Source organism: Myotis yumanensis, unplaced genomic scaffold (genome assembly GCF_028538775.1).
Source record: "Myotis yumanensis isolate MYYU_CA2020_CCGP unplaced genomic scaffold, mMyoYum1.0.hap1 SCAF_6, whole genome shotgun sequence".
Taxonomy (NCBI): Eukaryota; Metazoa; Chordata; class Mammalia; order Chiroptera; family Vespertilionidae; genus Myotis; species Myotis yumanensis.
The window spans coordinates 35,277,623-35,304,721 of NW_027223757.1; the positions used below are offsets into that span (position 1 = coordinate 35,277,623).

At 39.2% G+C, this 27,099-nt stretch overlaps 1 protein-coding gene across 2 annotated transcripts in view; it reads left to right on the forward strand.

Moving 5' to 3' along the window:
* LAMA4 (laminin subunit alpha 4) overlaps window positions 1-27,099 on the forward strand; it is a 133,990-nt gene that overhangs the window by 69,756 nt on the left and 37,135 nt on the right. For both annotated transcript variants that reach the window (XM_070417879.1, XM_070417880.1), the window contains exons 10-17: window positions 1,842-1,953; window positions 5,147-5,314; window positions 6,679-6,872; window positions 11,598-11,714; window positions 15,519-15,667; window positions 19,516-19,657; window positions 20,510-20,606; window positions 24,748-24,864. In XM_070417879.1, the coding sequence (XP_070273980.1) occupies window positions 1,842-1,953; window positions 5,147-5,314; window positions 6,679-6,872; window positions 11,598-11,714; window positions 15,519-15,667; window positions 19,516-19,657; window positions 20,510-20,606; window positions 24,748-24,864 (1,096 nt within the window). The remainder of the gene's footprint in view (window positions 1-1,841; window positions 1,954-5,146; window positions 5,315-6,678; window positions 6,873-11,597; window positions 11,715-15,518; window positions 15,668-19,515; window positions 19,658-20,509; window positions 20,607-24,747; window positions 24,865-27,099) is intronic.

Here is a 27,099-nt window from a genome sequence, read left to right on the forward strand (position 1 = left end):
GGTTCCCGGGTTCGATTCTGGTCAAGGGCATGTACCTTGGTTGCGGGCATATCTCCAGTGGGGGCTGTGCAGGAGGCAGATCGATGTTTCTAACTCTCTATCCTTCTCCCTTCCTCTCTGTAAAAAATCAATAAAATATATTTTTTAAAAAATAATAAAAAGTGGAGAGAGGTGACATCAAGAATAATATTAATCTTATGCCCTGCATCATTTAATTTTAAAATGACCACAAATTTTGTGTCACTGGAAAGCCTTAGAATAAGCCAAGAGGAAGATAGGAATTGGATGAAGGAAAGCATTGACTCAGAATACAGTGTCCATTCAGAGAGCTCGCTGTTTAGGGAAGGGACTGATGGCTGCATTACTGCTGCACAGGGCGCTTTGTGTGGAGGCAATTTCAGACTTGCCTGAAAAAAAGCTTCTAGAGCTTATGCTTGCTACTATATGCTTTCTTTATTTCTTTTTTGTTTTGTTAATTTTCACCAGAGGATTTTTAGAGAGTGGAAGGGAGGGAGAGAGAAACATAGATGTGAGAGACACATCCATTGGTTGCCTCTTGCACGCACACCAAACCTGCAACCCAGGTACCATTCGGTGCACAGGCTAACACTCTAACCACTGAGCAACCGGCCAGAGCTATGATATGATTTCTGCATTCTCTTCCCTGACCAAGGGCCACTTGCTTGGGTTAGGCCTGGGAAGTATAAAAACATTCCAGGTATAATCATGGCATAATCCACTGGCTAAAACCAGGTGGAAGGAGAGAAGTCTGAAACGGCCACTTTTCTGTCCTGGGGCAACTGTGCAGTGGTTAGCAGTGGTCTGTGTGGCAGGTCACCCTGCAGTCCATTCAGGTGCTGTAGCCCTTTATGACAGAGCTGAGCCAAAACAAAACCACACCACACCAGATGCAGCAAGTGGGCATCCACCAAGTGTCAGACTGAAGTTCTCCTCCTCTTAAATAGGACCCATGAGTCAGTCTTTCTAATGCCAAAAGGAAGTACCCGGCCCCCATGCCTTGCATGCAGACAAGTGTCCTGGCCTTGAACCATGTCTTAGATCAGCTTCTGTCCTTGCACACACAGAGAAACACGCACATACACATGCACCCCCACACATCCTTTCTTCAGGAGCCACATTTGGGTTGGGATTTCATTTTAACAAATGCTTCGTGGGAACTCCGAAACAGAAGCTCCTGAATTGAGAAATGGAGTCAGCTTCCCGGAGAAGAGCGCCGTTCGCTCTGAGCCAAATCTGCCTGAACAGTTATTTGTGCTCAAGTGCCATCGCTGTTGATGGGAATCTGGAGTGCAGCACTGAAAACAGCATTTAGCCCAGTGAGCCTAAGCCTTTGAATCTCTGTGGTGATTCAGTTTCACCAGTGATTGGACCACCCAGGAGCCACGGGATGCGTGGAGCATTTCAAGATCTGCCTGCTTTCTTGACAATTTTTCCTTTGAAGCTTAAAGCTCTTGAGTGTACAAAGTCAAACTGCTCAGCACACTTGGGAAATTTCCTAGTCTGTCATCTTGAGATACAGTAAAAATTCAAAGGGTAAATTAACTATGAAGGCCAGCTGGTTTGGGTTGAGCTGTGACTGATGGCAGAGGAATGCCATCTGATTTTGCAGCATTCTGTAGCATTCTGTAATCCTAAAGCTGGTCATCACAGCAGCCTTCATGCATGGTTTCTGGGACCATTTTATGCTATAGAATTTTCCCATGTCAGGGAAATTTCCGGTTTTGAAATACATTATTCCCACCCACCCTCACATATACATATACATATACAACATTTCCTTCTCCTAAATTTAATCTGGTGTTTACACGGATTATTTATAGGAAAGTCAAGCTTCAAGAAAGAGCCAACTGGCTGAGAAGGAAAGTATGGATACCATTAACCACGCAACTCAGCTCGTAGAGCAAGCCCACGACATGAGGGATACAATCCAAGGTAAATATATCCTCTTCTGGTTCAGCTCCATGTCAAGGCATCATTCCTGTTATTAACAACAATAAAAACTAATAGCTACCATTAGCTCTTACGATCGTGCCAAGAACTATTAGAGTGCTATAGGTTTGAACTTATATGAGGTCTGCATTTCAAGTTTGTTACCTGTGATTTCTGAGCACTCATCCTTCCTTACAACCTGTAAGTTTTCAAGACTAAATGTACAAAGTCACCTACTTTCCAGGCCTTTTACAGAAGGGGAAATGCCAAAATATCTTTTCGGCAGAGGAAATCACATGCCTTGGTGTCTCTAAAATGCAGCAGTTGAGCAGGATTCACGTTTTTCTTAATGGCTGGCAGCAAAAACACTGCTTTCAGAGGGGCAGTAAACTGTCTACTACCCCAAATGGCCCTGAGCTGTCTCTGACACACTTTCCCAAGAATCAGGCAGGCAACATGCTCTGGTCCTCAATCCAGACAAAAACAACAGGGAGGGGTGTATGTGTGAGATTTCTTGGCCCAAAAGCTTATGGTCATTTGACCTTTCCCCTTGAAGGTTCGCTTACTTGTGCTCTGGCCTCTGGTAAATACAGGTTGCGGTTTAAAGCCTATTTTGATGGTGCATTGAAAACCAGCTTTCATTTACCAACAGAAAAGAGGCAACTTTGTTCTAAGATAAAGAGAAATTCCTTGGGTTACAATCTGCTAGGAAGCAGTGTGTGTGTGTTCCCGTAGTTTTTATTATCCTATATATTCAGAGCTGGATGACAAGACCAACTGCACCCCAGGGCACAATGGCAGTAAAGGGACGCACAGTGGGAGATTCATATCTTTATACTGAGGTATAGGGGGCATATTCCAAGAAAATGGATATCCTGAGCCAAAATTAATCATTTGCTATATTTCCTTTGGTGCCTATAATGCACAATAAAACAAATGGCATACATTTGAAAAACTTCCCACTCCCATCCTAATTATTGCATGCTTTTGCATCTCCCAATAAAATACTCTTTTTCTCTAACATTTTAGAGTTAGTATTGGTTTGTTCTAAAAGTGAGATTAAGCCTAGATTAGCTGACCTCATCTAATTAAGGAATAAATGTCCCTCTAGGTAGCAAATAAAGCCAGCATTCATCCTAGTAAGCCATTCAGAGAAAATAAGTTACTTTTACTTCTGTAACTCAAAGTTTTATTCTACAGCATTTCATTAGGAAAGTTTCTAAGCCTTCTCATTTAGAAAGTTTCTAAACCCTTTCACCCAGTGATTTTTAACCTTTTTCATCTAATGGCACACATAAACTGACTACTAAAATTCCTTGGCACACCAAAAAATTTATGATATATTTTTGCCAATCTGACCCCAAAAAAAGGTATTTTGATTCATTCTCACCAGACAGCTATTGCCATCTTTTTATTTGACAGTCTAAGGGAAAAGAGGTCCATATACCTGACTAGATGGGTATTGCATGTTTTAAAAATTCTTGTGCACACCCGTGTGCTCTGGCACACAGGTTGAAAATCACTGCTTTAAGCATAAGAAAAAATGGGAAAAAATTACAAAAGAATGTAAATGGGAAACTAATTTCCATCAGTTTTTACCTTTTTTAAAAAAAATAGATTTTATTGAATTTTTTACAGAAAGGAAGGGAAAGGATAGAGAGTTAGAAGCATCGATGAGAGAGAAACATCGATCAGCTGCCTCCTGCACACCTCCTACTGGGGATGTGCCCGCAACCAAGGTACATGCCCTTGACTGGGATCGAACCTGGGACCCTTCAGTCCGCAGGCCGACGCTCTATCCACTGAGCCAAACCGGTCAGGGCCAGTTTTTACCTTTTTATAATAATGTATGAACAGTCTCCAAAGACCAGTGGCAAAAATGCTATTGTCTACATTTCCTTTTTCTAATATCTACCAGAAGTGGCTGAAATAAAACAGATCAGAATTGTATATATAATATTTTTATCAAAACACCAAAGAATTAGCCTTGCAAATACTAGTTCTAAGGGGGGGGGGGGGGGAACCTATGTTTAGTTTATTTCAGGAGTTAGTGTTTTAGACTTTCTTGAAAAGTGAATGTTTAAACCCCTTTATAAGTTTTGTTTAGCATATCTTGGTGTCCCTATAATTTTCTGAGTAGTATTTCTAGTATTAAAACTTCTTTCTCATTTATCTCCCTTTCTTCACAATTCAGGAATGCTGCACAACACCACTAGTGTGTCATTCCTATTCCCAGCCATCTCTAAAATAACCACTGGCGACCTTCAAGCTATTAGCCATAGAAAATACAAGCCCTTATTTGGTATGACTTATGTGACAATAGTGTTTGTCTGCCAAACCACATATCACAGTAAACCACAGACACGCAGTTTCATTTACGCCAAGAAGATAGAATGCTTCTTCCTGGAGCTCCTATAGCACAAGTTGGCAATTCTATCATTTTCATCTGATCATCTGTAGTAGAAACAGGGAGTCAAAGAGCTATTCAGCTCTTCTAATATTTCGGCAGCTCATTTAATCCCTCTGAACCTCAGCAGTCCCTCCAGTTCTAAAATTCTCCATCCTACTTCTGGACATGGGGTGAAAATGACCCAGAGTCAAAATACCAACAGTCATATACAGAAGGCAGATAGCAATTGCAAAAAAATGCATATGAGAAGAAATTCATAAACCTATTTGGTATATCTACTCTGTAGAACCATCTGAAAGACTCACTTGAACAACTACAGTATACTCTAATTTTGGCTTAAAGCCTTGATAACTCCTTGGCTAAAGTATGATTAATATTGCCAATGTATCCTACATATGACAGGAGATACCTCAGAACATTTTCCCCAAGTTATGCATTTTATGTAAAAGGTTGATCAAAGACTGCAGACTTGTGTGCCTTAAATATTAATGTTTTTGAACCACTATGTAAATGTGATTCAAAAACCAGACACAAGTTTCCATGAAATCAGGGCAGGCATTGTGTTAATCCCATTCCCATTCGGAAGACACCAAATAGGAAGCAAAGAGGAGTGATTTCCTCAGGTTTTACTTCTCCCTGGAATCAACATTGAACTCAGATGCTGGCATCAGTATTTGCAGTGTGAACATCAGTATGCCCGTCCTCCCCCGTGTTTTCAATGGCATCGCTGTAAAAGGCCCAGTCATCTCTCCCCGCTGCCTTCTCTCATCATGTCCTTCCTTTCAGAGATCAACAACAAGATGCTGTACTACGGGGAGCAGCAAGATCTTAGCTCTGAGGAAATCTCCAAGAAGCTGGTGTTGGCCCAGAAGATGCTGGAAGAGATTAGAAGCCGTCAACCATTCTTCACTCAACGGGAGCTCGTGGATGAAGAGGCGGACGAAGCCCATGAATGTAGGTCCATTCAGCTCCTGGAGCCCAGCACATTTCTGCTTTCTTTGTGGGTCCAGGAGTGAGGAAATAAACTCCACTCTTGATAGGAAGAGTTGCAAGGCATTTGTGTCCATTTTAATCTGCATAATCAACAAAAGAAGCAACAGGTTTGCATATCATATTATGGCTATTGCTGGTATCTCAAAACATTAAGCTCATCAATAATTCAAAATTACAGTGGTTATTAGTCCCACCTCTAAATCTTGTTACTTAATGCATTACTAAAGAAGCACATATATTACCAAATTGTTTTTTAATATATTGGTCTCCCTTGTCATTGTATGTATTTTACTTTATGCATTTTAATAAACATTTTAAGAAGGGGTCTGAGGGTTTTACTAGATTACAAAGGGCCCTGAGGCACAAAAAGGATTAGGAACACCTGCCCTAGATCATTTTCTTGCAATTGTCACTATCAATTTCTGCTAACAATGAATGTGAACACTCTAGAAGAGGAATATTCTCAATATAAGGCAAAGTACCATGGCAGAAATATAAAGTCATAGAAACAGTAAAACCAAAGTAGAATCTCAGGCCCCATGTCTGAGTCAGGATGAAGCCAGCAGTCAGAAAGGCTGAAGTCTAATGTCACAGTCAGATACTTCTATGTTCTTTGCCTTTTTTGGAATTTAATAAGACTTCCCTGGAGAAATGGGACTAGTGAAGGCATTTTCAACCACTTTCTTTACTCAGCCATGAACTTTTGTCTTCTGTTCATGGTGATGAAAGAAAATACAAAAAAACTGAACAAGTCAAGTTGATATTCCCTGAAGGAAAAGTGGAATGAAGACACATAGTCAATGCATGCAACTTTGATCAGAAAGCTAAGACACATATACCATTACCATTTAATCTTCTTCCCACCCAAAATAATGATTTAGATTTGACCTAAAGGAGCTAACTGGAGAGAACAGAGAAAATGAATGGTTGTAAACATCATTTGTCAGTAACACACAAGATAATTTTCACTATTTTAATAATAAGACTATAATATATCCAAATGCTTTTTATATGGTAAAATTAGAAATAATCTGGGTAATAATCAACATAGTATAATTGCGTGGTTTCCACATAAAATGTAATCTCATAGGAAAGCTAATCAAACCCTCCTTTTGGCTGACTGCCATCCAGGGGCTCTCAAATCCGACAAAATAGTATTATTTTTACTTCAATATGAAGCATGGACTTATTTTGTGATCAACACCATCCATCTTTATTGCTTTTGAAGGCATGGTCTGAAAAGTTTTTATCTCTGCTAAATGCTGGATGGAATGGGAGGAGACAAGAGAAGCCCAGACTGAGTTTCCATGTCATTTTTCTTCCAGTGTTGAGCCAGGCTGAGAGTTGGCAGCGGCTGTACAATGATACCCGCTCTCTGTTTCCTGTGGTCCTGGAACAGCTGGAAGACTACAATGCTAAGTTGTCAGACCTTCAAGAATCACTTCACCAGGCCCTTGACCATATCAGGGATGCAGAAGACATGAATAGAGCCACGGCAGCCAGGCAGCGGGACCACGAGGTACAGTGGACGATGCTAACTGGAAATACATTTCAGGCATGAACAACACAAATGTATGCCAAATGTATAGTTGGTATACAATTTTTAAAAATACTGGTACATTTAAATATTCATATTTTTAAAATATTTTTGCCACTGTAATTTGCTGATGTGAATGTGTACACCTACAACCAAGTGGAGGCCGTTAGAATTGTTTGCCTTTTGCATTGATAAGAATGCAGTTGTTCTTGGTGCTTGGGTCCACATGTCTGAATGTGTTGCTCTTGCAAGTGAGAAGTATGGCACTATTCCTATGCCTGACTCTTTCTTTTTTTTTTTTTTTATAAATATATTTTTATTGATTTTAGAGAGAGAAAAAGAGAGGGAGAGAGAGAAACATCAATGATGAGAGAGAATCATTGATCGGCTGCCTCCTGCATGTCCCCCCATGGGGGATTGAGCCCACAACCCTGGCATGTGCCCTTGACCGAAATTGAACCTGGGACCCTTCAGTCTGCAGGCTGACGCTCTATCCATTGAGCCAAACTGGCGAGGGCTGCCTAACTTTTTCTTATACGGAGAGCACTAGAACACCAAATCAGCCCAGCATTATGTTCATGTAAGGATGTGTGTAAATTCTGGAAAGGCATGGTAAGTAAATCTCACAGCCAGGCTACTCAGCAGCTGCCGACATAGGGCGTCTAATTCAGGCCAAGGTCATGCAAATAAGAAGAGGTGAGGAAAATCCCAGATGTGTCCATAGCTTGCAAAGGCAGTTGTCCTTATGGGGCCAGAATTTGTGCATGCCCACAAATCCAGGGCTCAGAATTGCTGTGGTCACATGTGTGCTTCAGGCAATGCATGCACTCACAGCCACCACCATCGAGGGCAATCATCTGATAGGAAGACATGTGCATCTTTGGACATGCTTATAAATATTAGAGTGAAAAATAGGAAACAGCTATGAGTAAACTCATTGATTCAGTTATGTTTATTTTTATGGTTGGCAAAATCGGCTTAAATTAGGCTCTCTACCCTGATTTTGAGTCATCACTATCTCCCATGACCATCCGACCCTTTGACCTCCGATGGTAGCTATGACACACACTGACCACCAGGGGGCAGACGCTCAATGCAGGAGCTGCTGAACTGCGGTGACTTGGCAGCTGTAGTTCTCAGGTGACGCACCCAGAACCAGAGAGGAGGGAGCCTGATTCTGGGGTGTGTCACCTGAGAACCGCCCTCTCAAAATCCGGGACTCCTCAGGGGATGTTGCATGGTTATTTAATAAACCAGAGAGCTGGTTTCAGCCCAATCCCTGCAGGTCAGGCTGAGGGACCCCACCTGTGCACGAATCCTTGCACCAACCCTCTAGTTTTTAGAATAATGATGGCCAGGATAGCATCCTTTGTTAAGTAAATGCATGATTATCTTACACAACAAAATTTTATAAGTATAGCACAAAATAGTAATTTCCTCAAGTAGATTTCAAAGGAATTACTGGGCTTCATCCTTATTCTTGAGTTTCTCCTCTTTCTCGCCTCCCACATCTAGTCAACCACAAGTTCCTGCCAATTTTACCATTGGAATATTTTTAGCTCTTTCTATTTTCCATTTCTCTATAACTTCTCTAGTTTGGGCCTTCATTTCTCAACCAAAATAGCTTCCTCCTGTCTCTCCTCCATTTTTGCTCCCTTCCAACCCATCTTCCACATCCTGCGAGAGTGTTCCACCTAAATCTCTGACCATTACCTTTTGCTCTTTCTAAAAGCCTTCATTTGCTCCTCACGAGAGTGCCTTTGACACTACAGCTTGTGAACCATTAGTGCAGCGATTTTCAACCTTGTACATCTCATGGCACACATAAAATAATTACTAAAATTCTGAGGCACACCACAAAATATATTTTGCTGATCTGACAAAAAAATAGGCATAATTTTGATTCATTCACACCATATAGCTATTGTTGTGTTGGCTGTTGTCTTTTTTTTTTTTTTTTTTTTTTGACAATCTAAAAGAAAAATAGTGACCCTGACTGAAAGTCAGATATTATATTTTTCAAAATTTCTTGTGGCACACCAGTGTGCCTGCCTCAGCACACCGGTTAAAAATCACTAACTTCGCGAATCAAAATAAGTTTTGAATGCTATAGCCAGCATTTTTTTAAAGGGGGGGGGGGGTAAGAATAAAATAGAAAATATCCAAGTACATAATCTAGACTAAGGAATAGTTTCACAACATTTCTACTTTAGTTACATATGTTTACTGGATTGCGACATAAAATACATTTTTTACTGTGGGTTATGGTCAAAAACAAGTGAAAGACACTGTCCTATAGGAAAGTCTATGCTGTTTCACGTGGCATGCAGATGCCTCTCTGATGGGCCCGTGCCAGCCTCCTCAGCCATACCTCTTGCCTTTTCCCTGCTTCACACGTTCAGTTCAGACAATCTCACTCTACAATAATCCCATGTGCCTGGAAGCAGACTTCTTCTCCTTGATACCTGGGTGATCCCCAGGTTTCACCTCCTCCAGGAAGCTACCCCATCCTTCCAGATGAGCGGGAGCTCCTCTCCAGCAATCCCATAGTGTGCCTTGTGCTCATTTCCTTCTGTATTGTGACCATCTGTTAGCGGATCTGTCTCCCCCACTCAACCAAAGCTTTTTAATTTTATTAATTAGTATAACCCCAAAATCCAGTCTTTATACAAAACCAAAAAAAATCATTTCGATGTCTGCTAACAGCAGCCACAGATCTAATAATTACATATTTACCTCACTATCCTACTCCCAACACCAAAGGGTAGCAGCATGATAAAAATATTTTTCAGATAAATATAAAATTTTATATTTCAAAAGTAGGTTAAATACTCTTTTAAAAGCACTGTTAAAGAGTCTTATAAGCCAAAGCTCTGCCTTCCCAGGACTGTTTCTATAATTTATTTTAGGATCAGGAAACTTTTTTTTTTTGTATATGTGCAATGGATACTTAGCATGCAGAATAGTGCTAATTATGTCATTTTCATAATTATTTTGAAAACTTTCTTTTGTTCAAGTTGACCATCTTTCTGTAGGAATATCTTTATTTGTTTCAAAGCTAATTTTATTCATTCTGTCTAACGGTATATATGATAAGTGGGGGAAACCCTTTCATTTGAAGCATATCATTTTCCAACTACTGCAAATGAACTTGCTATACAGTGCTGTGAACACTCAGCTTTGAAGTTTGGCTATGACCTTGGGGTGTTAGCAGTGTTCCCTTAAGGTGACCCAGACTCAGGGCTTCCAGATGGTGTTTTAGCTCAGACTCTGTCAAAATAAAACTGCTCTGATAGAGCTAATGCCAACCATTTTCCATCTCCCTTCCTTATATACTTTAAAATATTGCTTTTGTGCAGAGCTGTATAAATACTGCTCCTTATGGAGATAAGAATAATTAACCCCAGATAGTCACACTGTATTAAGCTTGATGGATATTGAGGGGAAATTGATATTTTTAATGTCCTTGCATTAAGGGGATGTTCAAATGAGATTCTTTTCTGTCCCTAGACCTTTATCTTCCCCTGTAGCAACACATTTGGAGAAGATGGACTCCATCTTTCTTTCCACTAAATAAGGAAAGACCTCAGGAAGTAAGGAAGACATTAAGATGAACTTAAGTTTTAATGAATGTCCTACTATATCTGAGCTTCTGTAATTATTTCTAGGATATCCTAGATTATACCATAGCTTATATATTTCAACCCTAACTTAAATTACCATTTTCAAAGTAACTTTAACTCATTTTTTTATTGTAATTAATTTTTTACTTTTTTCTCTTAAAGTTTCATTCTTGTTTGAATTCACTTGAAGCTCCATAATATTTCTTCAGAATCACAACACCCCTGTCCAACAGTGAAGGTGGAAATTATAACATTCATCAAAAAATACATCAGTGCCCTAACGGTTAGGGACTAACCGGTTTGGCTCAGTGGATAGAGCGTCGGCCTGCGGACTGAAGGGTCCCAGGTTTGATTCCGGTCATGGGCATGTACCTTGGCTGCGGGCACATCCCCAGTGGGAAATGTGCAGGAGGCAGCTGATCGATGTTTCTCTCTCATCGATGTTTCTAACTCTCTATCCCTCTCCCTTCTTCTCTGTAAAAAATCAATAAAATATATTTTTTAAAATATATATATATATATCAGCAACTTAGGCAGGTTCCCTCCTCAAAAGTTCTGAGCATCTAACATAATGAGCTCAGAATGGGAGAAAGCAAAATCACAATTTTGTGCTTTAATAATAGAGCCATTTTAAATTTTACAAAGGACATTAAGATTATTCTGTATATGCTTTATTCCTACCCAAATGAGCTATTTGTGCCCCAAGTTAGCACATGATACTTTTCTGAATTAATTCATTTTCCAATTATTGCAAATATAGAGCCTACATTCAATCCTGTCTTCATAGTTCCACATTACATTTATGGAGAAGTGAGTGTTAGCTCTGAGATGATGATGTTTTAAATATTAATCTACAAGCTTCAATGCTCCCAAGGTGCCTCCTTTTGTTATATCTATGTCATGGTGAGGAAACTAAGCATTCAAAGGGTAGAAGTCCCCAAAGTCACACAGCAATTAGGCGGTGGGGCTGAGATTGGAACCGGATCTGTCTGGGGCAAGGACAACGAGTGGCCATTGACCACTCTCTGATGCTTTCTCTAAAGCCGCCTTCTCTTCTTCTGTCCTTTACTCTTCCTTCCTACAGAAACAACACAACAAAGTGAGAGAACACATGGATGGGGTGAATGCCTCCCTGAGGACATCTTCAGACTCTCTGGTAACGCCTCGTCTGACCCTTGTAGAACTTGATGAAATAATAAAGGTAAGGACACATGTGACCTGTTCAGGTTTGTACTGGTAGCAGATTAGAACAGCAGCTCAGTGCCACAGAATAATTGAATCCAATTCAAATCTATCAATTTAGCTGGCATTATAAAACTAAGATCAGGTGACTAAATCTTTCAGTTTCTTTTTTTGAATGGTGGCCGCTAGCCATATACGGCTACTTAAATTTAAATGATTTTAAATTAAATTAAATAAAAACTTTAATTTCTTAATTATGTTAGCCATAGCTCAAGTGCTCAATAGTGCCACGTGTGATCACCATCTCAGTCTTTCAGCACCAAACTCCCTGTCTTCCTCTCCATCCCTATTCCCTTGAACTTGTGTTCAACAAGCTTTTCCTCCAGTCCACCTCTGTCATCTCTCTTATGGCCATACTCTGGTCATCAATAACAGTTCCTTCTCCCAAACCCAGTTTCAAGCACCTCCCACCCTAATCACCATCTCTTATCTTACTCTAGAATGCCCACTCCAACAATTCTCTAGCCACATGGAGACCTCCTCTACTTCATTTATCCTCTTCTCCTATCCTCTCTCCCCTCCTTAAGCAGCTAAAATTATCAATATACTCATTCTTTGCAAACACCCTTAACTTCCATACTATGCCCCTACTGTACTCACCTGAGAATTCTAATCCTATATCCCCAATAAACCCAAGTACACCCAGCATCCAGTGCAGCCAACATGACTGGTGGGAAACCCACCTCCTCCTCTATCAGTCTGGCTGGTGAATTTGCTTCATGCTTCACTAAAAAATTAAGAACAAAGAGAACCCACCTCATATTTCCTCCCTAAATCTACCAGCTCACCTGTATCTGTATGCAGATGTCTACCTTCCTTCCTGTAATAAAGTGTCCCTTCTCCGGATACAGCCTCATTCCTCTACCTGCTTTCTTTATTCTATCTTTCCTCACCTTGAATATTGGGCAGTAGGGTATGGCTCCCGAAAGCATGCAATCTCTCTTCTGATTCACCCAGTTCTTACTCTTCACTGATCATTACTGCCTACATACAGACCTGCTTTAATAGCCCTTATCTTTCAAAAATTAAAAAGAAAAAAGACCTGACTTACATCCCTTCTAATTTCCACCTCAATACTACTAGTATTCTCAGCATCACAGCAAAATATCTTGAGCCATTTAAAGTTACTGTTTCCACCCCACCCCCCAGCTCCATGCTGTGTACTGTACTCAACCCACTCCAAATGGGAGTCCCTGCCCCTTCGCCGAGGATGTGCTTGTCCAAGTCACCAGCAACTTCAGCATAGCCAAAACCATGGTTGCATCTCTCTCCTCAGCATTCTCAGCCTTGCACTGCTAACCTTCCTTCCTTATTTAAAGACCCTGTCCTGGCTCCTCCAATACCCCACTTACCTGGCTCTCCTCCCCCTCATTGGCCATTTCTTCCCAGCCTCCTTTGCTGGCTTCACCGCTGCACACCCTCTCAGAGACAAATATTTGAGGCTCTGCAGGCTACATGCAACTGCTCTCCCTTATTCTCTTCTTGGTTTTTGTTTGTTGTTACTTTTTTACAACCCCTTAAAAATGTAAAAAAATATTCTTAGCCGGGAGCTATACAAAAAACAGCCTCAGGCCATACCTGGCATTGGGCCAGGTTGATCCCTGCTCTGGATAATGAATGGCTCAGTACTCAGTCATGGGGCCTCTTTTCTATTTATATTCTCTCTTCATTTATTCCCATTGAATCCCATGACTTTAAAATCTAATTATATGTATTATTCCACAATGTATACCTCTGATTCTGATGCCTTCCCTGAGGTCCAAATTCTTACATCTGAATGCTTACTTGACATTTTCAAGTATGAACTCAGCATGGTTTGTAGCGAAATCACAATTTCATCTACCACTTTGATATGTAATAGGCATCTCAAATCTAAATATTCTGAATAAAATCTGCTTTTTCCCTAGTCTCCCCCACCTCAATACATGGCACAACCCAATAGCTCAGTTCAAAATTCTGGAATCATTCTTGATTTCTCTTTTCTTCTCACTCCCATTTCAGCAAGACCTGTTGGCCCTGTCTCCAGATTGAATGCTTAGCCTCTTCTCTGCTACTCCTCTGTAGTCTAAGTCTCCTCATCTCCAGTGTGACCTGCCACAGAGCCTCCTACTGATCCATTTGGCTCTACTCTTGACTCTCAAGACTTATTCTCTATGCAGTTGCAGAACAATCCTTTAAAAGCATAATCAGATCCCATTATTTCCCCCACATAAAACCTCCTGTGACACTTAAAGAAACAAGCTTATTTTACCATGGCCCATGAGTCCCTAAGTCTCCGCATGCCCCACAATTCCCCTCCCTCACAACACTCAGACTGTTTCACTCTAACTCCTCTCTAATTTTCTTACCCACTATCATATTTTTTCCTACCTCAGGACCTTTTCACCTCTGTCCTGAAGTTTTCAAATGGCTAGTGTCCTTGTGACCATTCAATCTAAGTGGGCCTCTTACTTTCAATCACTCTCCAACCCATCTGACCTGTTGTATTTTATTCAAAGTACTTTCACTCCCTGAAATTAACTTTATCAGTTATTTGATCCCTTTTTTTATCATCTGCATCTTCCCACCAGATTGTAAATTCCTTGAGAGCAGAGAATGTGTCCACAAATATCTATTCTATCTCCTAAAAGAGTGCCTGACACATAGTAGGCACACAATGAATGTTTGTTGAATGAATTAATGAATAAAGGTGAAATATCCATGGCATTTTTTCTGCTTATATAATCAAAAATATTTTCTTCATTGTATTGTTCCCCATATGAGCAACCAAATGGCTAGAGGTTTAATACTGTCTTCATAAAAATAAACCCTATATGCCAAGAAGTGTACTATACTCTGGGAATACAAAAATAAACATAGTTTCTATCTCCCAGGATTGTGTAACCTGGTGAGTGTAATATTCAAGTGAAAAGATTACAGTAATGAAATACGTGGCTTAAAAAAAATATGTGGCCATACTGAACTCACCCTGCAGAAGTCAGGGATGGATGGCTTCACCAGGGAAGTGATCATTTGAGCTGAATTTGGAAGGATGAGTAGAATTTTTCCAGGTGGATGAGACAGAAAAGAAGGGAACAGTATTCCCCAGACAGATAAAATAGTATGCGCAAGGACACAGTGGTCAGAAAAATTATGGAGCATTGAAACAACAATCAGTTACTCAAGTGTGGACCATAGGTGTAGTAGAGAGAGGAGTGGTGAGAAATGAAATTCAGTGGAGGAGGAGTCAATTCATGAAGACATGCTAAGAAATTGGATTTGCACCTGCAAAGCAATGGCTGATTTTGAGAAGGGAAATAACATAATCAGATTTGCTTAACAGAAAGACCAGCATTCCTTCAGGATGGCAAAGAATGAGTTCGAAGACTAAAAGACTGGGCTCACAGAGAGGAGTTAGAAAAGGGCTGAGTCAAACCCTGAGGAACACCAGCTTTTAAGGTTTCTTTCCTGGCCAGAGAAGTAGGAATCCAACCAGGAGAGAGCAGCATCACAGAAGCTAGCTTTGGTTAGTTTAGTTTTCTTTGCTTTCAGATCAGAGATGGCAGAGCATGTCTGAATGCTAGGGAAGCAATCAGCAGAGAAGAAGAAGTTGACTATGCAAGAGAAACAGATAAACATTTACTTATATTTATCATGTAGACCTGACCTGAAATTTATTGAACTTCATAATGACGAAGAATGGAGATTATCTTTTGATACTTCCTGGGGAAAATGTTTTAAGTTTTTCTAAATTCAACTCATTTTTTAAAAATATTTTCTTTAGAATGCATCAGGGATTTATGCTGAAATAGATGGAGCCAAAAATGAACTACAGGGAAAGCTATCCAACCTAAGTAACCTCAGTTATAGTTTAGTCCAAGAAGCTGTTGACCATGCACAAAATCTTCAACAAGAGGCCGATGAACTGAACAGGTAATATCCTGGCTTGAGAAATGCAAATATCTACATGGGCTGATTAACTTATTTTTATTCAATTCCATATGCCAGAGTTATTGGGATTCAGTGTTAGCAGGTTGGTTTGAGGGTCGGGTTTGCTTTTTTATTTGTTTATTGATGGGCAATCTGAGAGCCAATCACTGTTTATTGTAATCACTTCGGGGAGACAGTTTTTCAAATTTAAAAAAATCTGTCAGATCACAGACCTGTGCTTGGTGTGAGGGGATTTCTGCTTCATAATTATTAATGCATTTTAAAATATATTTTTATTGGTATCAGAGAGGAAGGGAGAGGGAGAGAGAGAAACATCAATGATGAGAGAGAATCATTGATTGGCTGCCTCCTACATGCCCCACACTGGGGATCGAGCCCACAACCTAGGCATGTGCCCTTGACCAGAATCGAACCCTGGACCCTTCAGTCTGCAAGCAGATGCTCTATCCACTGAGCCAAACTGGCTAGGACTATTAATGCATTTTTCTTAGAGGCATAACTTGCAAAATATCAAATAAATCAGATCCCTTTATACAAGGTCTAAATCTACCATAATTGCCTATTTACTTCGTTGGCAGTATTAGCTTTCCATACTCAAGTTTCTTAAGTAAAGCTGGTTGGAAGTTGATAATACAGCTGACTTCTGGTAAATACTCTCATTACACTGCCCCAACTGGATCTATTTGATTTCAACACCTGTTAAGAGAAAAATCAATGGACATTTTTTCCTCGTAGCATTTAGAAGAGAGTCATGTACCCTTTGGGCACTCAATTAATGTTCATTGAAATGTACTGAAAGATTGGAATTGAATTCATGGCCTTGAAATAATAGATAAATAACGAGATAATTACAGAGAAAGGACTGCAAATTTGGCCATTAGAAATAAGAATCAGTCAAGGTCATGAACAACATAAGAACCAATAGTAACTTCTGTTTAAAACTTAAATCACCTTTTTATTCCTGACTGCCAAAAATTTCAATATCCTACAAATCTCCTGAGAATTGAGAGAGAGGGAGAGAGAGAGAAGTGGGGGAGAAAGGGTGTGTGTGGGGGGTGGAGGGGAGAGGTCTTGTCAAGCTTTGGTGTGTTATATCCAGCTGTGTCATGCTCCCAGGAAATATGCTTTTGATAAAGCCAATAAAATGGAACTTGGCTAAAAGATGCTTTGGATACTGTGCTGCATCAGTAGAATGTTATTTTGAGGCCCATCCCTGTGCGCTCTTCAAATTCTTTGGTCATTGTGATGGCCATCCTCCTAACTGGGAACCCAGCACACCCTTCCCGAAACGCTGCTGCGGCAAGCAGTGTCCCAGCGCGATTCTAAGTTATCACATGCTTTGCTATATGAAACATGATGGGGAACATCAACCACCCTGAAACCCTTTTGTGTTTAGGATATTTCTGATTAAATATATGCAGGGGGCCATCCAAATTTATAGACATATTTCCTTCAAAATGTGAATATACCTCAACATCTATCTGGGTACCCAATGATCTGCATGTTGTGCCTCAAAAAAGAGATAAACATAATTCATCAAGAAGCTCCCATTTCAAAAACACGTTTTATTTTGATGTAGTACCTGTTTTGTGCCTTGTAATGAAAGCAAGTAACAAAGGCTTTGTTTCAAGCTCTTAGGTACATCTACTTACCACTCTAGCCAGCCACATTTTAAAATATTAATACATATTTATAAAATTATATTCCTTTTATCCTTTAAAAAAAAGCTTACTCAGGTTTTACTTTCTGAGCAATTTTTAAGAACAAGGGGTTCTGGGGAGGAAGAAATGGCAAGATCAGAATGACCTCTGCAGAGCAGGGCTGTGTTCCGACTTTCATGGGCCCTAGGTTCTTTTGCCTCCTGGGCCCCTTCCTCCATAAAAGGTTAAAAATTATATGGCATGAGTGCCTTAATATAAAAACAAGTGTTATTATTGTCCTCCCTACTAAGTCAGCCCTGGTGTGGAGGAGCCAGGAAAGTGACTTGAACAAAAGAGAAGGATGTAGCCAAAGAATTGCAGAGGAAGTCACTCTAGCCTTAGAGAGCATGCAAGACCTGACGCTGGATGCAGAAGGCTGAGAAACAATTGACTGAGCTCACCAGGTCAGGGCATTTGAAGAGATAAGCCAGCATGACATCTGCAATCTCATATACTGGGTGACAGAGAATCTTCTGGAAGTTACTGATGAATTAAGGCAGTGGTTCTCAACCTTCTGGCCCTTTAAATACAGTTCCTCATGTTGTGACCCAACCATAAAATTATTTTCGTTGCTACTTCATAACTGTAATGTTGCTACTGTTATGAACCATAATGTAAATATCTGATATGCAGGATGGTCTTAGGCGACCCCTGTGAAAGGGTCGTTCGACCGCCAAAGGGGTCTTGACCCACAGGTTGAGAACCGCTGATTAAGGGGTACTACTCACCAGTGTTTGGAACTGAGAGAAAAAGGTGGAACTGGTGGATTTAAAATTGAGACAAATAACTGAGCATAAGCTGCAGAAAGGGGGGGGGGGGGTTATTTATGTTATAGAGGAAGAAGTACGTGTCAATAAAATGAATTATTGACTAGCGTGGAATTCCAATTCAGGAAATACCTTAGGTATAAAAATAAATCCTGATGTTTACTGGGCGCCAGGCATGGTGCCAATCATTTTACACATTTTGGCCCTGTGTAGCTCACATCAATCCTCTGAGTCATATGCTGTTATCAGCACCTATGGGATTGTTCAGTGCATGATGGGTACTCAATAAATGTTAGATGAACCTTACAGAGGCCAGAAAGGGGCAAATGCAGAGAACATGGTATATAGGGCGAGGGAGGAGGGGGCATGAATGGAGATGTGTGCTTAAGGGAGGCAGCCAGGCCTCAGGAGTGAGACAAACCCTCTCTCAGAGCCTCACTTGCTTCTATGAAAAGGGAATAATAATATCTAGGTCATAGATGTGCTAAGTATTAAAAACATAATATATGTTTTAAAAACATAATCTATAGAAGAGGGCTAGCCCAGTATCTGTCCATAGATGCCCCATGCATGTTATTTCTCTTCTCAAGGAAAAATATGATCTGTTATGTGAGGGAAATAGGGCCATGCAAGAAAAAAAGGAAGAGCCCTAACCGGTTTTGCTCAGTGGATAGAGCATCGGCCTGCGGACTGAAGGGTCCCAGGTTCGATTCCAGTCAAGGGCATGTACCTTGGTTACGGGCACATCCCCAGTAGGGAGTGTGCAGGAGGCAGCTGATCGATGTTTCTCTCTCATCGATGTTTCTACCTCTCTATCTCTCTCCCTTCCTCTCTGTAAAAAATCAATAAAATATATTTAAAAATAAAATAAAATAAAATTTAAAAAAATAAAAAAGGAAAGTAAGTTTGAATGAATAGTGAACCCAGCTAATGCCTAACACCAGACTGAGGCTGTGCACCTCTCTGAGAGCTTTAGTTTCTTTTATGGAAAGGGAATAGCAATAGGTAAGGAGTAGATGGGGATGACTGGGTTCATTCCTCTGCCTGACCACCAAGCATAAACTCTTGCTTGAAGAGGGGTAGAGGGCTGTTTTTAACTCATCATTTCCTTTTCCTGTGGCTGCTGCCAGGCAGGCAGCTGCCATGGAGCCACAATAGGATGGTTTTGTGGTCACCAAAGGCAGGGGAATGCAAAGGAGATGAGCCTCTAGGAAATGAGTTTAGGAAAACCTTGTCAAGCCAGGTGACTTTGAATAACAGGAAGTGCCTGTGGTCCTGGAAGCATTCCAATCAAGCCCTACATATGGCCCAGTTTCCCAAAGAGGTGAGATAGAACAATAATGACAGGTTTGTTCATTAACAGGAATTTACACAGTTCAGATGCAAACGGGCTGGTTCAAAAGGCTTTGGACGCTTCCAATGTCTATGAAAACATCGCCAATTACGTTAGTGAAGCCAACAATACGGCAGAGTTGGCTTTGAACATCACTGACCAAATTTACGATGTGAGTATTCTCTTATTTTAAAGTTCATTTATATGTTGCCTTTTCTCAGATATGACTTTTCTGTTTTCTAATGTCATCTCTTGGTCTTCCAATGTAACACAAGTGGCAGAAAGAACAGAACTAAGAAAAGACCATTTTATTTATGTAACGAATGTTTCAATAGTGCAATTTCTTCAAGATGTGCCCTACTCCAGACAGCAAATGCCAGTTTTTTAGACAGTTGTTTGAAGCCACAATTCCTGAATAAAACATATTTAAGACTAGTTCCTGGTGAGGGAGAATATGCTTTATGCAGACATTCATATTTTTTTATTTTTTTCCCACAATTTATTTCCCAATTGCAGTTGACATACAATATTATATTAGTTTTGGTGTACAATATAGTGATTAGACATTTTTATATATATGTACCCTTAAGAAGTGATCAACCCTATAAATCTAGTACCCACCTGGCCCCATACATGGTTACTACAATATTATTGACTATATTCCCTTTGCTTTTTTACATCTCCAAGACTATTTTTATACCTATTAGTTTTTACTTTTTAATTCCTTTCATCTTTTGGTTTTTTTCAACTCAAAAATTATTTGTTGATGGTTTCTACACGACAAGCATTTTGATGAGGCCTTGGCCAGGCGCTATTCTTAGTTTACTGAATTTTCCTCAAAAATCATTTATCTTGAAAATGCGAGGACATTGTTGTCTCATGTTCACCTTTGACCTTGAAAGATGACCTATGAAAATAAAGCTGCATGAATTTTGTTTGGTGGTTAGCAGATAAACTGCATCATTTAAATCACAAATAGCTCTTCTACCATCATTCTTACTTTCTCCACTCAATTCCTTTGTAGGCTGTGAGTGGGATTGACACTCAAATCATTTACCATAAAGATGAAAGCGAGAACCTCCTCAATCAAGCCAGACAACTGCAAACAAGGGCAGATTCCAGTAAGTATCTTCACTTTCCCACCTCCTTCGGGTTTACAGCTGCTTCCCTCCTTTCATATAATATTTCTGCAGGTAGACAGGTTTTAAAATTCTAGGATTAAAGAATAAGTCATATTTCAACTGAATAATACAATAATAGTTTCTGCTCAGAGTCAAGGTGTAACAAAGCAAAGATTAGATATTTTGAAATAAATTGTGGATTAAAACACACACACACACACACACATGCCTTTTGCCCTAGCCGCCATGGTCCAGTGGTTAGAGCATTGGTCTGTGCACGGAAGACTACCAGAGTCTCACGTTCCATTGCTGGCCCCAGCCAGGGAGCATGTGGGAGACAACTGGTAGATGTGTCTCTCAGATCAGTGTTTCTCTCTCTCTCTCTCCCTCTCTCTCTCTCTCTCTCTCTTTCTTTCTCTCTCTCTCTTCCCTCTCCTTTCCCCCTCCCTTCCACTCTCTGTAAAAAATCAATGGGGAAAATATCCTTGGGTGAGGATTAACAAAAAAGCAAAACAGACACACACACACACACCCCTTTTATATAGTAAAACATGTGGTCGGAATTCTTGATAATCAAATGGACTAATTAATACAAACATCAATTTTTATCGAGATTATGTCATAAAGACACTTAACACTAAAACTATATTGCACATCATTTATTCTTTCTTGTACAATTCAGAAGTTTCCTTAAAATTTTACCCATGATGACCCATTTGGGTCACCACTGTGAGGGTCAAGAGGATAGGGTACCCCAAAGCCATTTGGTTATTTCTGCTTTCTTGTAGCTTGTGTTTTTCAAAGTTATTGTATTTAGGACAAGCCGAATGGCCATAGGGAAAGAAGCATTTTCAAAGGCTGGTGTTTGCATCTGCTGAAGCAATACCTCCCAAGAGTGGGAGAGGGAGGAAAAACTTAAAGTGAATCATTTTAATCAATTCTGAATCTTAAAAATAATTGAATTGAATAAGAATTTCCCTGAACATTATTCATCACTGACGTAATGAACTCATTTCTAAGGATAGTTGAGCATTGACTAATGAGGTTGGAAATCCATTATCTAGCTAACTTCTAATTACCACCTAAAAACAAAAGGCCAAGCTTGAAACTGAACACTTTATGTAATTTTATCAAAGCAATTAATCTCGAGTATTACTGTGCCTTTTTTTTTTTTTACAAAGAAGTACATGGAAAATAAGTGCATTGTTTTTCATATGCAGAATATTTAACTATTTAATTACCACAAAACAACTATTATCTTATGCCAGTCTTGACCATACTCTTTAGAAAAGAGTTACATTAGTAATAGTAAAGAATTCGATGAATAGTAAAATATTTTAAGTAAATGTTGCCATATCTATGTATTGCTTTTGTTTCATGTTTTGTGAAGACCAGAATATGCAGGTCTTCATGATTCAATGACTTAAATATTTTATTTTCCTCGATAATTTGCAAGGTATTGTCCCAATCCTGTCATTATTGAGTTATTGAACCTCATGAAAGCAATTTTTCTATTTTAGGAATGCTATTTCTTTAAAATTCAATGTTTTATATACAGATAAGTCTCTCTGCATTGGTTTCTTTGAATATATTGTAGATTTTGTCATCTATTTCATGATCTTGCTAGTTAAATCCCTTCATTTATTTATTTGTAAAAGGGACACTGAAGAAAGTTAAGACTGTGTGGTTAAGAACTTGCCTCCCTTTAAACAATACACATGTTTGTGATATACATTTAAATTTCCAAGTTGAACCATATTCATCTACTGAGTTACATTGTAATTTCAGATCACTGTTAATTTAGATTCAAATGACTTTCAATGATCAATCATCTTCATTTTCTTCCTTTTCTTCATTGTCAAATAGTTAATAAACTCAGGAAGCAGCTATTTAAAGAAATCTATTGAATTCATTTGTAAAATAAAAAAATGTTTATGTGAGACAATAAGTTCCAAATAGGACATACTCTTCATGAAACATTTCGTCTTATAAACATCCAGCTCAAAATAGATTTTCTTTATCTTATTTTTACGAGTTCCAAATACAGAACTAAATATATTATTTCTCAGTATATCAGCTAGTGTTTTTTGCAGTCAAAGGACCCAAAAGAAAGAGATAAAAAGATTTTTTATACCACAATATTCAAGAAGTGATGTTAAAAGAGGGAGAGAGAGTTCAATACAATACAAAATGTTTAAATCCCTCCTTGAATTCTGGGAAATTCTCAGGCACTACCCAGAGTAAATAAGAAAGAAATGCTTGTACTTTGGTTACATTGTACTTGGTGACAGAGTCAACTAAGCACCACCCATTGTATACCCATTGTACACATGTGGGGATAAAAATAACTGAACAATAAACCAAGCATACTAGATTATACAATAAAAAGGAGTAAGTACACCATGGGAGAGTATTTATTTACAAGCCCATTAGAAATAAAGAGAAGTATATAATGGGAAGTGAAAACGGTATTTTTCTGTTTATCAAGAAGCATTATTTCTTTGGTGGTTTGTAAAGTAAACAAAGCATGAACACATTTTTGGAAAGTTGATTCTTCAGTTCAGATGAAAAGTTATTATATCCTGACTTTTTTGGATTAGGTCCCAGATAACACAGTTTAGGACTATGCTACAAGCACACTTTCAATAATAATTTTTTAAGAAAAAGACTCTTAAAACTGAAACAAGAACAAATAGAAAATCTGACAGGCTGTATAATAAATTTAATCAGTAATTAAACCCTCCCCACAAAAGAAATCTCAAGGAATCAATGGGTTCTTCCAAACTTTTAAAGAAAAAATGACATCACTCATATATAAATTCTTCTAGAAAATAGAAGAAGTGGAAATACTCTCTAACTTCCTCTATGAAGCAAACAAAATACCAAATTCTGACAAGGATATTATCAAAAAGGAAAATTTATAAGCCAAATTCTCTCATAACGAGACCAAGTTAAGTTTATTCCAGATTTCAAGGATAGTTTAACATTTAAAACATCAATAGTAACTCACCACACTTACAGAATATAGAAGATTTATATGACCATCTCACTACATGCAGGAAAATTATTTAACAAAATGCCATACCCATTCATATTTTTTAAAAACCTCATAGCAAACTAGGCATAGACTTAAGCTTCCATAATTCAATAAAAAATAATAAAACGATATTCATCAAATTAAAACTGAAATATTGAAAGCTTTCCCACCAACCTTGAAAGCAAGACAAGGAAGCCCCACATTACCAATTCAATGGATAAAATCCAGTTTAGTTCTGTGTATACCAATGAGAAATTAACTTTTAAAAATAACACCATTTGCAATACAATACCCAGCAATAAATCTGATGAAAAATGCTAAGATCTCTACATGTAAAACTACAATATGCTCCTGAAAGAAATTAAAGAATTTCTCAATGGAGATCAAATGAGAATTTAGATCTAAAGAAGAATAATTAAAAGTGTGTAAATTAAGAGGAAGGTTCAAATTTGTAAAAATGTCAATTCTGCAAAATTTATCTATAGATTTAATCTCAGCACTGTATGCAGAATAATTGTAGAATTTATATGGAAATGGGGTAGGAGGCAAGAATAGCCAGCACAATTTTGAAGAATAAAAACAAAGATGAAAGAAAAACTGCAGGTATCTGTAGACTTACAACTCTACAGAAATTAAAACAGAGATACAAAAAATATTTTAAAAATACAGTACTGTATTATTTCCTTTTAATAAAATTTAGAAACAAACACAGCTAACAGCCAGAGAGAGAATCAGAATAGTGGTCATCTTTGGGTAACCATAGAATTCCCAGGAAATTGTAAGGGTGCTAAAATAATATTCTATTTTCTTGACCTGGACTCTGGTTATATTTTATGTTTGGTTTAAGAAAATTCATCAAGATGTGCATTTATAATGTGTGCCCTTTTCAAGATGCATGTTGTGTATCAATTAAAATTTTATTAAAACAATTCAGAAAAAAGAATTACTCTTACATAACCAGCCATCACCATAGATCACCCTCATGTCATATTCACAATGCTGCAGATGACTCCATGGTACAATCAGAATTTCTCTTGTTGAAATGGAGTTTTTTCTCCTGGCATTCTGGCCCCACTGGTACTTTTTTTGGCTTCTTCTCCTCAGGCAATGATGCGGCTGTGGCTGACACCAGCAGGCGTGTGGGGGGAGCCATAGCAAGAAAGAGTAACCTTAAAAGCAGATTAAATGATGCCATTAAGCAACTACAAGCCACAGAAAGAGGTAAGGATTGGGCAGAATTTAAGCCTCATCTATTTGTTCACTGGTATTAGATAAACCTTTGAGGAAGATGTAGGTGATTCCTTGCTTATCAACCTTTTTATAAATAAACTAGGGGCCTGGTGCACGAAAATTCATGCACTCAGGAGGGTCCCTCAGCCCGGCCTGCACCCTCTCACAATCCAGGACCCTTCGGGTAGGGTCCCTAGCCCTGGCCTGAGATCAGCGCCTATCAGGGCTTTCTTTCCCCCAGCTGCAGGCAGCTGGCCCCACCCCCACCACTGCCACTGCTTGCCATCTGTGCAGAGCTGCCTCCCCCCCGACCCCCCCCCACCCCCCGCCACCAGTGGCCTCCCTCTGCAGGCAACAGGCATAGGGTGCAATGGCTTGACTGGCCTGGGCCTCCCTCTGCGAGGTGATCGCTGGCCAGCCACACCTGCCACAGAGTCGCCGCTGGTAGCCTAGGACTCCCTCTTTCTGTGCTAGGGGGCGAGGCCAGCACTGTGAGAAGCCGTCTGCCTACCTGATTGCCCCTAACCACTCTGCCTGCCTGCCTGATTGCCCCTAACCGCTTGCTTGGGAGCAGATCCAACCCAACGAGGAGCTGTGGTGGTTCTGGTCTCTGGTCATTCTGGTTGTTACGCTTATGGTGGCTGGCCTTTTATTATATAGGATATTGTTTTCTGATGACAAAAGAAACTATGTTCATTACACACACACACAGAAAGAAAATTCTTGAAAACTATACCATCTAAGGGTGACCATTCCTCCAATTGTGTGTGTGTGTGTGTTGTTTTCCTCAAATCATACTGCTTTTATGCACTGTTCAGTAACTTACTTTGTTATGAACATCCAAATATGGTTATTGGGTTTCTCTGGCCCCAACTGTAAACAGCTGCCCTCTGTTACATGTCACATCATTTTTATAGTGAAGCAGGGAGACAAGTGAGCAAAATAGAGAAACAAGGGCCCTCATTTTGCCTAATCTGAGACTGCAGTGGTATTTTAGAAAGACATGATTGGAAGCAGATGTGCCTTCCCCAGCAGTGAGAGCTAAAACAGGACCATAGGGAGTGGATGCTTTACTACACAATCACATCCAGCTACAGTGCTCAAGTACACCCAAGCCCTGCCAGAGAGTGTCATCCACGGGCAGTCCCTGTGGTCAGTACCATCAGGGCTATCACATGCTAGGCTCTAGGCCAGTGGTGGCGAACCTTTTGAGCTCGGCCTGTCAGCATTTTGAAAAACCCTAATTTAACTCTGGTGCCGTGTCACATATAGAAATTTTTTGATATTTGCAACCATAGTAAAACAAAGATTTATATTTCTGATATTTATTTTATGTATTTAAATGCCATTTAACAAAGAAAAATCAACCAAAAAAATGAGTTCGCGTGTCATAGGTTCGCCATCACTGCTCTAGGCTGTGTTTTACCCACGTTATCTCACGTGGGAAAGTATCACCCTAACTAACCTTTAGGCTGCTGTGAACCCCAAGGCTTGTCAAGGTTACGGAACTTGCTCCAAAAGGCACAGTTCCAAAAGAAGCAAACCCAGGATTCAATGCTACTTCCACCAGAGTTCAGAGCATATACAGTTGAATTAAATGTTTCTTCACTTTTAAAAAACTGAAGCTACAACCCATCCTGAGTCATTTTTTATTGTTTTTGTTACAGAAATAATACATGAGCATTTTAGAAAATAGAGAAGAAAAGAAAGAACAAGGGAAGAAAAATATTTTATAATCTCATACCTAGGAAAAGAGCATTTTGCTGTAAACATATTACTTTATAAATGTAGATTTTTAATGAAGTTGAATTTCAAAATATATTTTAAATTTGCTTTTCTTATTCAAATATATCTTTCCTTACCAATTTACTTCTGTATTAGAGCATTGTTTTTATGGCAAAAATTGTTCCACATAGAAGAAAGTGATATTTACTATCAATTTAAGACACAAACATATTATGAGTTATCTCTCATATAAATTTTCTGTGGCTTTCTCACCAGGTCTCTAACCTGAACAAATACTAATTACTTTTTCATTTACCTCTCACTAGAAAGTGTTCCAAATGCACTACGTGATTTTAATGAGACTCTAGAGCAGTGATGGCGAACCTTTTGAGCTCGGTGTGCCAGCATTTTGAAAAACCCTAAGTTAACTCTGGTGCCGTGTCACATATAGAAATTTTTTGATATTTGCAACCATAGTAAAACAAAGATTTATATTTTTGA